General features: G+C 38.0%; 1 protein-coding gene across 5 annotated transcripts in view; it reads left to right on the top strand.

Annotated features, from left to right (window-relative positions):
* MAP9 (microtubule associated protein 9) overlaps positions 1-12756 on the top strand; it is a 54120-nt gene extending 41364 nt beyond the window's left edge. For 4 of the 5 annotated variants that reach the window (XM_040251330.1, XM_040251332.1, XM_040251334.1 and 1 more), the window contains exon 14: positions 5494-5813. In XM_040251330.1, coding sequence (XP_040107264.1) covers positions 5494-5616 — 123 coding nt within the window. In that variant the 3' untranslated portion in view covers positions 5617-5813. Of the gene's footprint in view, positions 1-5493; positions 5814-12413 lie in introns of those variants that run through there. The other variant, XM_040251336.1, reaches the window with a different exon arrangement.
* The last annotated feature ends 4127 nt before the right edge of the window (positions 12757-16883 follow it).

Genomic DNA, 16883 nt, shown 5'->3' on the forward strand with positions numbered 1-16883 from the left:
GGCCAGGAGGCCTATTAGCATTTTATGATCCTTTTCTGATAAGGATCCATCAACCAGAAAACTTATTTGCCCTAAAAGTGTTGTTCTTTCCAAAGTCTGGTGCCACTCTCAGAAAGCACTAAATAAAGTTACATTCTTACATAGCAAGGATACAATGATTTATAACAAAGAAAGAAGAGTACAGTGAATTATAACAAAGAGAAAATTCATTAACTCAAAAGTCTAGTATTGTTAACATCAAAACTACTATATTCCTATTTCTGCATCCCAATTACATTGATTAATATCCTCCCAGGTGCCTAAAAGATAAAGGATATGTAGGCCTGGTGGCAATCATTAACTTAACAATGAAACCCTTCACCAATATAATTCTTAGCTCTTTAAAAGGCTCTATATCTTTAAGATGTTTTATGCTTCTTGTGCCTCTCGTGGTTGGGAGGCTGTAAACAATCATATGTGTAGTTGTAAAAGTCCAGGGAAACCTGTCAGGCAAGTTAGAGAGCCATCAGAGGGGTTTGAGCTGAGACACTCCGTTTATATGCAGACTATTATCTGGAGCTCTAAGTTAAATTTTTCCAGAGAAAGGTGGTCAGGATAGCCCCCTGCTAATGTCAGAGGAGTTGGTGAAAGTCATAAAATAGTAAGACAGACAGATTCTGGTTTTGGGGTAGATGCTTGAGAAGGTCGAGGGGGGGTCCATCGAGGCCTCATCTCGCCTTTGCCCATCAGGTCTCTTCCTCATGACCTTTGCCATGGGTAGGATCGCCTGTGCTGGCTTTTGGCAAGCTATTTCAGATCTTAAAAGATGATGCTGTGAAAGTGCTGCACTCAATATGTCAGAAAGTTTGGAAAACTCAGCAGTGGCCACAGGACTGGAAAAAGATCAGTTTTCATTGCAATCCCAAAGAAAGGCAATGCCAAAGAATGCTCAAACTACTGCACAATTGCACTCATCTCACACGCTAGTAAAATAATGCTCAAGATTCTCCAAGGCAGACTTCAGCAATACGTGAATCATGAACTTCCAGATGTTCAAGCTGGTTTCAGAAAAGGCAGAGGAACCGGAAATCAAATTGCCAACATTTGCTGGATCATCAAAAAAACAAGAGAGTTAGAGAAACATCTATTTCTGCTTTACTGACTATGCCAAAGCCTTTGACTGTGTGGATCACAATAAACTGCAGAAAATTCTGAAAGAGATGGGAATACCAGATGACCTGACCTGCCTCTTGAGAAACCTGTATGCAGGTCAGGAAGCAAGAGTTAGAACTGGACATGGAACAACAGACTGGTTCCAAATAGGAAAAGGATTACGTCAAAACAGTATATTGTCACCCTGCTTATTTAACTTCTGTTCAGAGTACATCATGAGAAACGCTGGACTGGAAGAAGCACAAGCTGGAATCAAGATTGCCAGGAGAAATATCAATAACCTCAGATATGCAGGTGACACCACCCTTATAGTAGAAAGTGAAGAGGAACTAAAAAGCCTCTTGATGAAAGTGAAAGAGGAGAGTGAAAAAGTTGGCTTAAAGCTTAACATTCAGAAAAATAAGATCATGGCATCCGGCCCCATCACTTCATGACATATAGATAGGGAAACAGTGGAAGCAATGTCTGACTTTATTTTGGGGGGCTTCAAAATCACTGCAGATGATGATTGCAACTATGAAATTAAAAGACGCTTACTCCTTGGAAGGAAAGTTACGACCAACCCAAACAGCATATTAAAAAGCAGAGACATTACTTTGTCCACAAAGGTCCGTCTAGTCAAGGCTATGGTTTTTCCAGTAGTCATGTATGGTTGTGAGAGTTAGACTATAAAGAAATCTGAACACTGAAAATTTGGTGCTTTTGTACTGTGGTGTTGGAGAAGACTCTTGCGAGTCCCTTGGACTGCAAGGAGATCCAACCAGTCCATCCTAAAAGAAATCAGTCCTGGGTGTTCATTGAAAGGACTGATGTTGAAGCTAAAACTCCACTGTTTTGGCCCCCTGATGCACAGAGCTGACTCTTTTGAAAAGACCCTGATGTTGGGAAAGATTGAAGGCAGGAGGACAAGGGGGTGCCTGATGATGAGATGGTTAGATGGCATCACCAACTCAATGGACATCAGTTTGGGTGGGCTCCTGGTATTGCTGATGGACAGAGAAGCCCGGCGTGCTGCGGTTCATGGGGTTGCAAAGAGTTGGACACGAATGAGCAACTGAATTGACTGAACTGATTGATAGGTTGTTGGACGATAATTTACTACAACTTTGGAAAATATATTGTTGTCATCCAGCAAAGTCGTACATATTCATACCCTACAAACTGGCAGTTTCATTCCTAGGCATGTATATGGAGATTCTTGACTTATAAGCACAAGGAATCAGACATTTACAGCAGCATTGTCTTTGTGTGGGAAGAAAACATTAGAACATCATGTCTTCAAGACCAAAATAGGTGTGTTGTAAATTGTAATATGTCGATATACTAGGATTCTGTGCCTCACTGAATTAGAACTATGACTCTATATAGATGTATCTTAGAGATATAATGATAAAGAAGACAGTTGCCAGAGAATATATAGCATGGTGCCATTTAGCATTGATTTAAAATTGATGCTTTCAAATTGTGTTGCTGGAGAAGACTCTTGAGAGTCCAAAATAACACCTTTTTGCATAAATTTTAAAAATCTGCCAGAAACTTATTTGGGATGAATGCATGCATGACAAAGGTATTAAGAGATGTGCTGCAACTATAAGCATGACATTCAGAGTAATGGTTAGGTCTGGAGGGTAGAGAAAAAACAAGTGCAGTGAGAGAATGGATGCAAGGGCTGCACAAGTATTGATCGTGTTTTATTTCAAAACGCAGGTAGTGAGTGTACAGGTTTTAACTATTACTCTTAAAACAGTTTAGTTGTCTATGATTGAAATATTTTTTTTAATTAAGGACTAAAAATAATGTGGATAAAATGCTACAAGGATAATATGAATTACATGAAAATATGCAAATTGCTAAAAATTTTAAACACTGATACCCATGCAATTAGGTGAGCAAATAATTGCGCAAAAAATTCACAAGAAGACTAAACAAATGAAAAGATGCTCAAGCTCAATAATAAGCAAAGAAATATGAGCCTCAATATTCAAATATCTGTAAACACTAAAGTATCTTCTGCTGCCATCACATACTCAACCTTTGCATCTAGTAATTTATTTCTGAGACCCTGTTCTCCAGAAGTCATCACTAACTTCTGACAATTATTCTCTTTGAATTATGGAATTACAAGTCTTTTTCTTCATATTTTACATAATTCTTTAAAAATATCACTTTTAATATTTTAAAAAATTGAGTGGTGTGCTAATGCCTGTTGATAGTATACTTATAAATCAGCAACATTCCCTGGCTGCTATTGCTTTCTAACCAATTAAGGGATTTCCAGAAATACGTGATATACAGATTATACCACCCTTATGGCAGAAAATGAAGAAAAAAGTGTACTGATGAAAGTGAAAGAGGAGAGTGCAAAAGTTGGCTTAAAACTCAACATTCAAAAAATTAAGATCATGGCATCTGGTCCCATCACTTCATGGCAAATACATGGGGAAACAATGGAAACAGTGAGAAACTTTATTTTCTTGGTCTCCAAAATCACTGTAGATGGTGACTGCAGCCATGAAATTAAAAAATGCTTGTTCCTTGGAAGAAAAGCTATGACCAATATAGACAGCATATTAAAAAGCAGAGACATTATTTTGCTGATAAAGGTCTGTCTCGTCAAACACATGTACACCCCTGGTGGACTCATGTCAATGTATGGCAAAACCAATACAGAATTGTAAAGTAAAATAGAAAATAAATTTAAAAAAAAAAAGTATGGTTTTTCCAGTAGTCATGTATGGATGTGAGTTGGACTATAAAGAAAGCCGAGTGCCAAAAAAAAATTAATGCTTTTGAACTGTGTTGGAGAAAACTCTTGAGAGTCCCTTGGACTGCAAGGAAATCAAATCAGTCAATCATAAAGGAAATCAGTCCTGAATATTCATTGGAAAGACAGATGCTTAAGCTGAAGCTCCAGTACTTTGGCCACCTGATGTGAAGGACTGACTCATTGGAAACGACCTTCACTCTGAGAAAGATGGAAGGCAGGAGGAGAAGGGGACGACAGAGGATGAGATGGTTGGATGGTATCACTGACTGGATGGACATGAATTTGAGCAAGGTCCAGAAGTTGGTGATGGAGAGGGAAGCCTGGCATGGGGTTGCAAAAAGTCGGACATGAATGAGCAACTAAACTGAACTGAACTGAGAAAAACATCTACTTCTGTTTCATTGACTCTGCTAAATCCTTTGACTGTGTGGATCACTACAAACTGTGGAAAATTCTTCAAGGGATGGGAATACCAGACCACCTTACCTGTCTGCTGAGAAATCTGTGTGTAGATCAAGAAGCAACAGTTAGAACCAGATATGGAACAACGGACTCAAAATTGGGAATGGAGTACATCAAGGTTATATATTGTCACCCACTTATTGTATTTCTATGCAGAGGATATCATGCGAAATGCCAGGCTGGATGACTCACAAGCTGGAATCAAGATTACTGGGAGAAACATCAACAACGTTAGATATGCAGATGATACCACTCTAATGGCAGAAAGCAAAGAGGAACTAAAGGGTCTCTTGATGAGGGTGAAAGAGGAGAGTGAAAAGGCTGGCTTAAAACTCAACATTCAAAAAACTAAAATCATGGCATGTTGTCCCATCACTTCATGGCAAATAGATGGGGAGAAAGTGGAACCAGTGCCAGATTTTGTTTTCATGGGCTTCAAAGTCACTGAATAGTAACTACAATCATGAAATTAAAAGATGCTTGCTCCTTGGAAGAAAATCCATGGCAAACCTAGACAGCATATTAAAAAACAGAGACATCACTTTGCCAACCAAGGTCCACATAGTCAAAGCTATGATTTTTCCAGTAGTCATGTATGGATGTGAGAGTTGGACCATAAAAAAGACTGAGCACTGAGCAATTGATGCTTTCAAATTGTGATGCTGGAGAAGACTCTTCAGAGTCCTTTGAACAGCAAGAAGATCAAATCCTAAAGGAAATCATCCCTGAATATTTATTAGAAGAATTAATGTTGAAGCTGAAGCTCCAGTACTTTGACTACCTGATTCAAAGAGCCAGTTCATTGGAAAAGACCCTGATGCTGGGAAAGATTGAGGGCAAGGAAAGAAGAGGGCAGCAGAGGATGAGATGGTTAGATAGCATTACCAACTCAATGGACGTGAGTTTGAGCAAACTCCAGAAGATACTGAAGGACAGGGAAACCTGGCATGCTGCAGTTCATGGGGTTGAAAAGAATCAGATATGACTTAACAAAGCTAACAAATGACATTTAAATACCTTATAGTGATTATTTTGTTCTTCAGCAAGCAACTTGATTTTAAAATAATGGTCATATTTGTATATAAATTTATAGTTTTTTGTTTTCTCTTTAGGAAAAAAAAGAAAGGAAGGAAAGACTTGAACGAAAACAAAAGAAATGCCATCCCTTTCTTGAAAATGAGACACTTCCTCCATGGAGCCCTCCAAGTAGAATTGTATTCTCAAAAGTGTTTTGATAATTCTGAAAACTAAGATCATGGCATCTGGCCCCATCACTTCATGGCAAACAGATGGGGAAACGATGGAAACAGTGACAGACTTTATTTTGGGGGGCTCCAAAATCACTGCAGATGGTGACTGCAGCCATGAAATTAAAAGACACTTGCTCCTTGGAAGAAAAGCTATGACCAACATAGCATATGAAAAAGTAGAGACATTACTTTGTCAACAAAGGTCTGTCTAGTCTAAGTTATAGTTTTTCCAGTAGTCATGTATGGATGTGAGAGTCAGACTATAAACAAAGCTGAGCATCAATGAATTGCTTTTGAACAGTGGTACTGGAGAAGACTCTTGAGGGTCTCTTGGACAGCAAGGAGATCCAACCAGTCCATCCTAAGGGAAATCAGTCCTGAATATTCATTGGAATGACTGATGCTGAAGCTGAAACTCCAATACTTTGGCCACCTGATGCAAAAAACTGACTCATTTGAAAAGACCTAGATGCTTGGAAAGATGGAAGGCAGGAGGATAAGGGGACCACAGAGGATGAGATGGTTGGATGGCATCACCTACTCAATGAACATGAGTTTGAGTAAACTCCAGGAGTTGGTGATGGACAAACAGGCCTGGCGTGCTGCAGTCCATGGGGTGGCAAAGAGTCAGAGACTCTGACTGAGTGACTGAACTGAACTGATTCTTGCCTTATTTAGTTATTTATCAGTTCAACAATTTTAGCCAAACTAACTTTAAAACTATTCATTCAGTTATTTATTGTTAGAAGAGTCTGTTTTAATTAATGTTGATCATTTCTGCTGACAATGAAAAAGATTCTTTGGAGTTTAATCAGTGAAAGCAGTGAAGGTATTTTTATCTCTAGATGTGTGTGTGCTTTGCGCGCTCCGTCGCATCTGACTGAACTTTTGCAACCCCATGGGCTGTATCCCGCCAGGTTCCTCTGTCTATGGGATTTTCCAGGCAAGAGTACTGGAGTGGGTTGTCATTTCCTTCTCTAGGGGATCTTCCTGACCCAGGAATCAAACCCACATCTCTTGTGTCTCCTGCACTGGCAGGCAGATTACTACTGTGCCATCTGGTAAATTGCCAAAAATGAAGAGCTAATAATCAGATTGCTTTTAACCATTGAAATATATAACCCTTTATCATGTCCTGATAATTCTTGCAGTCTGATGATCCATGATGACTTACACTAACCTGTGCGTGTTATTTAAGTGTGTTTATTCCCCAATATCAAAAGAAAGTCATCTAGTACCTTAATCATAGAAATAATTAAATTTCTGAATGATTGACTGCACAGCTAGATTCAGGTTTTAAAATGAATGATTACCATGTAGTGTACATATACTGTTTCTTATAAAACTAACCTTTAGCTCAAAGTAGTTGCATTTATACTGTACAATTTAGAATTCTGATCAGCTGAGGCAGTAGTTCAGTAGAATCATTCAAAGCATTGAGGAATTTTATTTAAGAATGTTGCCTTATGTTTTAATGAGTGTACTTTATCTGTTCCTGCTAAAATGACAATCATAGGCACTTTATAATGAGTAGACCTCTAAAATATATCTTACTAAATTTTATCTCACTTTATCACTTCATTGATATCAAAAGATGTCCATTTCATGGTAGTGGTATACATTAGTTATGGAAATTTCACAAGAGTCCAGGGTCATTATAATTTCTAGACTAAAGCCATAAAAATGATAGACAATTTTTGTCCTCTTAGCTAATCCAGAGTCATATAACTTAACTTTAGAAGAAATTATGAAAAGATAGTTTGTAGAAAATATCTAAAGAATGTATTTATTTGATCTCTGCATGTCCTCATTAATCGGACTCATACTTGTCATCTAGTTTATCACAGACCAAGTGTGTGCTCTGAGTTTAAATGCTGCTCTAACTAGTGAAGCAATGCAGTAGTAGATGAGAGTAAAGTTACTGTTTATTAAGCATCTGTTGTATACTCTCTACTAGATCTTTACAAGTATTATTTTTTTGTCTTTACAACAGCTATTCAGAGTATGTGTTATTATCTTCATTTTGCAGATAAAAGTACTAAGAGAGAAATGAAACAAAAATGAAAAAAGGAATTCACAATATTTAAGGAGTTAGTTCAAATGCCCATGTCTATTAATTGAATATCAGAATACCCAGTGGGTTATGAAACTTAGAGTCTGAGACAGTTAATCAGGAGGTTTCACACTCTGAGGATTAGCCTGCTTGCTGCAGTGGATGTGCAAAGTAGGGAAAATGTCATAGATATCTCTGTAAGATCACATCAGTGCTACAGATTTAAAAAAATCATAAATCAGAATAGATTAAGTATTTATTGTATTGAATTAGCTATTTAGAGCTTAAAAGATATTTGCAAATTCCATGGAGGTAAAGAAAAATAGAAAAATAGTACATCTACCTTTATTGCTGAGATCTTCACTATGTGTGTGATAGATTTCACATCAAATATTTTCTTCAGCATCCTGACCATTTTCTTCTATTTATCATGCTTAGTGATTAACTGTTATCACATCATAGTTAATTAACAAAGCATAAGGAAAGGCTTAATGAGTAATTGTTGATTGTTTTCATTTACTTCTTATGCTGAGCCATGTGTTTCCCCATCTCATGTTTGTGACAAGATTAACATGGATGGGACTGATAATGGTAAGTTAACATTGCACATGACTGATGTACAAGAATAAACCTCTGCTTCCCTGGACAGTCTAGTTGTAGCACTCAAAAGAAAATATAAAGGTGACCTGCATTGGGGACCTTCTAAAAAGAAATCTAAATAGTAATTCCATAGCATTCTTGTGAGGTAAATGAAAAGGGAAATTGAGGTGTTTTCAAAGACCCAACAAGTCATTTCCTTCAAATAGAATTTCCATCTTACTATGCTAAATAAAATATTATTTCCTGTTTACAGAAAGCTGTACTGATTGAATGGTCTAACAGAATGAAATAACCTCTTCTCCTGTAGCAGAAATAAAGCTGAGTTCTGAGAGCTGAGTGAATTTACTTTTTGAGGTCCAAAGAGATGAATCAAGCCTGGTAATATTCTCCTGAAGATGTTTATCTATTTAAGGCATATGATTTCCCTGTATTTATTTTAAAATGATCAGATATCTATATCATTAACATTTATTAAGTTTTTCTTAAAATATGTGTATGCTCAATAGTGTCCAACTCTTTGCAACCCCAGGAGCCTGCCAGACTCCTCTGTCCGTGGTATTGTCCAGGCAAGAATACTGGAGTGGGTTGCCATTTCCTTCTCCAGGGGATCTTCCTGACCCAGGGAGTTGAATCCAAGTCTCCTATGTCTCTTTCACTGGCAGGCAGGTTCTTTACCACTAGTGCCACCATTTTATTCAGAATGAAAGTTCATAATAACCAAGGAAATTAGTGTTACATAAATAAAAAAAAAATGATATGGCATTTTAGATCAGGAAGAGGTTAAAATTTTCTTAATGGAAGAAAATAAGAACTAGGGCTTCACTGGTGGCTCAGTGGTAGAGAATCAGCCTGCCAGAGGAGCAGACGGTTTGATCCCCATTCCAGGAAGGTCCCATGTGCCTCGGAATAACAAAACTTGTGCCCAACAACTCACGAGCCTGTGTTCCAGGGGCCTGGAGCTGCAACTGCTGAGCCCATATACTGCATATACTGCAGCTGTGGACATCTGTGCAACCTAAACCCGTGCTCTGCAACAGGAGAGGGCACTGCAGTGAGAAGCCCAGGCACCACAGCTAAAGAGAGCAGCCCCACTCGCTGCAACTATTGACAGAGAAAGGTCCGTGAGGCAATGAAGACCCAGCACAGCCAAAAATAAACAAAATTATGAGGAGAAAGTAAGACTTGTTCGGGGATAACAGTATTCCAGTGGTTTGTATTGCAACACATTTTGAAAATGTGAGTAGTTCATTTACTGTTTTAAATAGTATTGAAACTGATGTTTTTCACTGTTGCCAAAGCAGTAGCTGTTAGTTACGTGTCCAAAGTTTGGTACCATAGTGTGATACAACTATGCATCTGAAAGAGATTTTAATAATTTAGTAAACCTGGTCCAAATTCTTGTTTCTAACTTAAAGAAATGGATTTCCAAAGCCTTGCACTTGCCTGTTCTCACACAAAGGACCATAAGAAATCTAGAGTTACAACTCAGGTATCAGGTTTCCCAGCTGTAGATTGTCCACTATTCTACAGTTTTGATAATCTGCCATTATTAATGTCATTGATTTTTATACTCTCAGATGTGTCCTTGCACTTCCACAGCCTTCTCCATAACCTCAGATCAGAGCTGTTTGTGCACCTACATTCTCATGGAAAATGTGGGGAAATACTGTAGTTTTTAAAATGCTGAATCATGGGCTAAGATACAGGGAGAAAAAGAATTTTACAAAATAGGACAAATTGATATTTCTCAAAATCATTCCTAAGAATAAACTTGTGCAAAGAAACTCACTGTCCTGATTTAATTTTGACTCTGCTTTCAATAATGCTCTATTAAAAAATATTTAAACCCACATGCCTCCATTCTATGCAAAGCAAAGATACTATCAATTATCCTGCTTCCTGGCTACATTGGCTTCCAGAAATAAAGAATGCTATGTAACATTTAACTGGAGACTACTATGAAATTTTTTTATGTTAAAATTTCATGTTATTTGGTTATTTTGAAACATACGTATTACATGTAGTTGTATAATGTTGACTTGAGTGAACTAAACTCTTCCTAAAGGATGTTTTAAGAAATATTTTAGGAGATGTGTTTAACGTCTGCTTTTTAGTAGCATAATTCATATGATGCATTAAAAGTGAATCATTCAACATGTATTTTATTGGGTGATATTTACTGAGTCCAAGTTTCATTTCATAATGATAAGAACTATTGTGTTAGTTTTATTTGTGGGCTAAAGGGCTAAAAATAAGACCTGGAACTGACTGTGGCTCAGATCACCAGCACCTTACTGCAAAATTCAGGCTTAAATTGAAGAAAACAGGGAAAAGCACTAGGCCATTCAGGTATTTGGAACAACAGACTGGTTCCAAATAGGAAAAGGAGTACGTCAAGCTGTATATTGTCACCCTGCTTATTTAACTTATATGCAGAGTACATCATGAGAAATGCTGGACTGGAAGAAACACAAGCTGGAATCAAGATTGCCAGGAGAAATATCAATAACCTCAGATATGTAGATGACACCACACTTATGGCAGAAAGTGAAGAGGAACCAAAAAGCCTCTTGATGAAAGTGAAAGAGGAGAGTGAAAAAAGTTGGCCTAAAGCTCAACATTCAGAAAACTAAGATCATGGCATGTGGTCCCATCACTTCATGGGAAATAGATGGGGAAACAGTGGAAACAGTGTCAGACTTTATTTTGGGGGGCTCCAGAATCACTGCAAATGGTGACTGCAGCCATGAAATTAAAAGATGCTTACTCCTTGGAAGAAAAGTTATGACCAACCTAGATAGCATATTCAAAAGCAGAGACATTACTTTGCCGACTAAGATCCGTCTAGCCAAGGCTATGGTTTTTCCTTTGGTCATGTATGGATGTGAGAGTTGGACTGTGAAGAAGGCTGAGTGCCGAAGAATTGCTGCTTTTGAACTGTGGTGTTGGAGAAGACTCTTGAGGGTCCCTTGGACTGCAAGGAGATCCAACCAGTCCATTCTGAAGGAGATCAACCCTGGGATTTCTTTGGAAGGAATGATGCTAAAGCTGAAACTCCAGTACTCTGGCCACCTCATGCGAAGAGTTGACTCATTGGAAAAGACTCTGATGCTGGGAGGGATTGGGGGCAGGAGGAGAAGGGGACAACCGAGGGTGAGATGGCTGGATGGCATCACAGACTCGATGGACGTGAGTCTGAGTGAACTCCGGGAGATGGTGATGGACAGGGAGGCCTGGCGTGCTGCGATTCATGTGGTCGCAAAGAGTCGGACACGACTGAGCGACTGGACTGAACTGATTCAGGTATGACCTAAATCAAATCCTTTATGATTATACAGTGGAGGTGATGAATAGATTCAAAGGATTAGATCTGGTAGACAGAGTGCCTGAAGTACTATCGGTGGACATTTATAGCATGTGCAGGAGCCAGTGATCAAAACCATCCCAAAGAAAAATGCAAGAAGTCAGAGTGGTTCTCTGAGAAGGGTTTACAAATAATTGAGGAAAGAAGAGAAGCGGGAAGCAATGGCGAAAGAAAAAGATATGCATAACTGAATGCAGAGTTCCAGAAAATAGCAAGGGGAGATAAGAAGGCCTTCTTAAATAAACAATGCAAAGAAATAGAGGAAAACAAAAGAATGGAAAGACTAGAGATATATGCAAGAAAACTGGAAATAAGGAATATTTCATGCAAGGATAGGGGTCATAAAGGACAGAAATGGTAAATACCTAGCAGAAGGAGAACAAATTAAAAGGTGGCAAGAATACAATGAGAACTATACAAGAAAGGTCCTAATGACCCTTATAACCACTAAAATCAGACATCCTGGAGTGTGAAGTCAAGTCGGCTTTAGAAAGCTTTACCCTGAACAAAGTTAGTGGAGGTGATGAAATTCCATCTGAGCTATTGGATTGGCTTACCATCTATGTAGCTTTGCCTTTCCTGGAAAGTTATAAATGGGGTCATACTGTGGGCAGCCTCTTCATACTGGATTCTTTCACTTAACAGTATACACTGAAGACTTATCTACGTGTTTCCATTGGTTGATGGTTCACTGCTTTCTATTGCTGAGTAGTATTTCATTTTATGTGTACAGGAGGAAAAACAATTTTTACTCTGTCTTTCTAGATTCTTGGTTGAGAACCCCCTTGTATTAAAAGATTACTAAGAGAAAAAAAGACGTTAATGGCATGTATACCTTCTCTGTACAAGGGAACTACCCAGAAAAACTGAGTTACTCCCCAAAATAGCCAAAGCCATCACCTTAAATATAAATCTTCCGATAAAAACAAAAGAAGACCTTGTGAAAGAGGGGACGCCAGTTGTGGCAGGATATTATGAAAAGCAGGGTACACAAAGATATGATTGTTTGCAGATTTAAGTCAGGGCTTCTACAGTGATGAGTTACTTGAGATTTAATCATTCTATTTCTGGTGGAAAGAAGGACATGTGTGCATGTTCAGGCATGTCTGACTCTTCACGAACCCAAGGACTGTAGCCCGCCAGGCTCCTCTGTCCATGGGATTTCCCAGACCAGAATACTGGAGTGGGTTGCCATTTCCTTCTCCAGGGGACCTTCCAGACCCAGAGATTGAGCCCATGTCTCCAGTGTCTCCTGCCTTGGCAAGTGGATTCTTTACCACTGACCCAAGACACATGTTCCTTGGAAGAAAAGCTATGGCCAAACTGGACAGCATATTAAAAAGTAGAGACATTATTTGCCAACAAAGGTCCATATAGTCAAAACTTTGCTTTTTCCAGTAGCCATGTATGGATGTGAGAGTTGGACAATAAAGAAAGCTGAGCACCGAAGAACTGGTGCTTTTGAACTGTGGTGTTGGAGAAGATTCTTGAGAGTCCCTTGGACTGAAAGGAGATCAAACCAGTCAATCCTAAAGGAAATCAGTCCTGAATATTCATTGGAAGGACTGATACTGAAGCTGAAGCTCCAATACCTTGGCCACTTGATGCAAAGAACTGACTCATTTGAAAAGACCCTGATGCTGGGAAAGACTGAAAGCAGGAGAAGGATGGGATGGCAGAGGATGAGATAGTTGGATGGCATCACCAACTGGATGGACATGAGTTTGAGCAAGCTCCAGGAGTTGATGATGGACAGGGAACCTGGCGTGCTACAGTCCATGGGGTCACAAAGAGTTGGACAAAAGTGAGCAACTGAACTGAACTGATAAAGATTGAACTGTATCCCATTGTGTACATACTACATAATGTTTATCCATTCATCTGCTGAAGGACACTTGTGTTGATTCCACCTTTTGGTTACTGTGAATAATGCTGGTATGAATATGGGGTACAACTATCTGTCCCAGTCTTTGCTTTTAAATATTTCGGTTGTATACCCTGGAACAGAACTGAGGGATTCTACATTAACTCTGTGTTTAGATTTTGGAGGAGCCTCCCTACTGTTCTCCACAGCTGTGGCTCTATTTTACTTTATTCCTTTATATGGCAGAATAATGTATCTTATGGCTCTACCCTATTTTGCTTATCTATTCATCCATTCGTGGACATTTTAATTGTTTTTACCTTGAGCTATTGAGAACAGTGCTACTATGAATATTGATGTACAAGTTTATATTTGAACACTTGTTTTAAATTCTTTGAGCATATATCTATGAGTGTAGAAATTGTTGAAACATATGATAATTACACTTTTATATTTTTAAGAAAATGCCAAATTTTTGCATACATAGTTTGCACCATTGTACATCTCAGTAAGTAAAGTTTGAGTTCCAATTTCTCTACACTGTTGCCAACGTTTGTTGTTTTTCTTTGTTAGTTTTTCCCATGTTCATCCTGTGTGTCTTATTTAGGAAGGACCCATATTTGAGGAGAGGGGAGTTAGCATCAAATACTTGGTGGACAACTAATTGTCTCTATCAATTGTTTAGAATTTTTCTGCATAGAGACGTCTATTTAACACCATTCATAAAAATTATGTAATTTATTTTAACCAGTTTGGACACATGAAAATTAAACTTTTGGCTATAATCCAGTACTATGTTATGTACTGTTTAGTTCACTCTTGCTTTGACTATTGAGAGCTTTTTCCACTTGGTCCTGTTTTCATTTTACATAATTTATCTTTTGTGGGGTTTTGGGGGTAATTCTTTCTTTCATTTTAACATTATCCTGATTCACATATTTATTTTCTCAGTCCTAGTATCCGTCCTTTATTCAAAGATCTCTTGTTCCTTTTTATTAGAGAATAGTATTTAAAACTTGCATGCAGGAGCTTAATACTCTCAGCAAACAATGCAAGGAAGTATGTATATGCATCCCAGCCTGTGCACACACATATAATTATATGTATTTCCACGTGGAACTATGTGTATATGTATATGAGGCTAAAGACAGTTTACACTGATGTATCCAACCTGATCTGTTATGACATGTATATTGTAATCTTCTCTCTTTGTCTGTATGCAACTGCCCACACCAGTGATAAGAAAACTGGCTTCCACTACTTGTCATTTATCAAATTCAGTGCTTGTTCCATTTGATGACTGACATAGTAGTTTCAGAACTATTAGCTACTACCCTACTACCCTTCATGGGAAAGAACTCAGAGTCCACTCTTATGTATATATGGTACATTTTGCTTTTGACCTGCAGGTTCCATTCATTTGCACAGTTAACTCAGTTCAGCCCATTTGTCCCACCACCAAGTGTGAATGTTTTTCTTTTTCTTCCTCTTAATCTCTTAGCCTCACTGTATGGCATGTGAGCTTTTAGTTTTCCAACTAGGAATTGAACCCACATACCCTGCATTACCAACATGGAGTCTTAGCCACTGGACAACCAGGGAAGTCTTGAGATTTTTCATACATTTCTCGATCAGTTAGATTCTTTGTTAAATATTGCATTCCAGTCTTAGACACTCCAATACCCTAAATAACTAAATTTGAACAGATAAAAATTTATTTGTTGGGTTGTATATATAAAAAAGTCTAATGTGTTTGATTAAATGCATAGTGGCAGGTAGTCATCACTAAGATTATCATATGGAATATTTCAATGATATCTTCCATAAACTGTTTATTCTGTCCGTTTTGCCCTTTCTATAATGTCTTATAAATATGACCATACAGTGTGTAGCACTTCAAATTAGATTCTTTCGCTTAGCAATATAAGGATTAGAGTCTTTTTTTTTTTTTTTTTGGTAAGGGTTGATGGTTCATTCCTTTATATCTCTGAATAGTATTGCATTTCATTATATAAAAGGAAAAATAGTTTTTCCTCTACTCTTATATGTTCTTCATGGAGATTCCCCCTTATAATGAAAAGGAGCTGAACTGGAGAAAAAACAATTGGAAGTTTAATATATGTCATGCATACCTCCTGTACACTTGAAAGATACCTGGGAAAACTCAATCACTCTCTGAAATGGCCCAAGACTTAACAATTTTTAAATTCTATCTTCAGCTAAGAATGAAAGAAGGATGTTAGGGAATGGAAAAAACCAATTAAGAGAGGTTATTAGGCAAAGCACTGTAAACAAGAGAATGGCGGTTACACAGATTTACATCCCAGTCCATTCCATTGACAAACTTTTCCTGATATTTAGTCATCATCCAATTCCTGACTCAGAGAGGGACACATCTTATAAAATGGAGATATCATTAATAAAAACAAATTTACTTCATAAAAAGGCATTTTCTTCTTGGTTTTCAAAGATTCTCCTGAGTCTGCTGTTTCTTAAATTAATCAGCCCCAAATAATCCTTTTGTCAAATGGGCATATTTTGGCTTGCTGTATAATGCTCCCCTTGACAAGTTTGTGCCATAATTTGCTTATAAATTCATCTACCGAAGAACATTCTGATATGTTTAAGTTTTCAGCCTTTATGAATAGAACTGCCGTGCATTACTTGATGCTAGCTTTATACTGAACAGAGTTTTTCAAAGCAGTTGTCTAAATACGAGAGGTACGCTTCTTAGATCCTAAAGGTGAGACTGTTTAGCTTTAGCAAAAACTGCCAAACTGTCTTTGAAGTTGATTGTACATGCATTCCACCAGCATCTTGAGTATATTCTTATATGCTTATTTACTATCTGTTTATCTTCTTTAGTCAGGTGTGTGTTTCAACCTTTACCAAATTGTAATAGGGTCATTTGGTATAATTTGAGTACAGATCCTTTATTAGATATGTGTTTTGGAAATAGCTTCTTCCAGTATGTGGTTTGTCTCTTGGTTTTCTAACATCTTCCATAGTGTAGAAGTTTTTAATTTTATAAAATCCACATTATTTTTTTCTTTGTTGATAGATTTTTTCATTAAAAATTGTTATTTTTGATTATTTTTATTTTTGGCTGCACTGTATCTTTATTGTTGTGTGCTGGCTTTGTCTAGTTGTGGTGTTGGGGGGTACTCTCTAGTTACGATGTGCCGGATTCTTCATGCAGTGGCCTCTCACCATGGAGTACATGCTTCTAGGCTCATGGGCTCAGTAGCTGTGGCACACAGGTTTAGCTGCCCCAAGGCAGGTGGGATCCTCTGGGACCAGGGATTGGACCAGTGTCCCCTGCATGTGCAGACAGACCCTCAACCACCAGGGACCACCAGGGAAGCCTGGTA

The sequence above is a fragment of the Oryx dammah genome, unplaced genomic scaffold, assembly GCF_014754425.2.
Source record: "Oryx dammah isolate SB20612 unplaced genomic scaffold, SCBI_Odam_1.1 HiC_scaffold_12, whole genome shotgun sequence".
In the NCBI taxonomy this organism is placed as follows: domain Eukaryota; kingdom Metazoa; phylum Chordata; class Mammalia; order Artiodactyla; family Bovidae; genus Oryx; species Oryx dammah.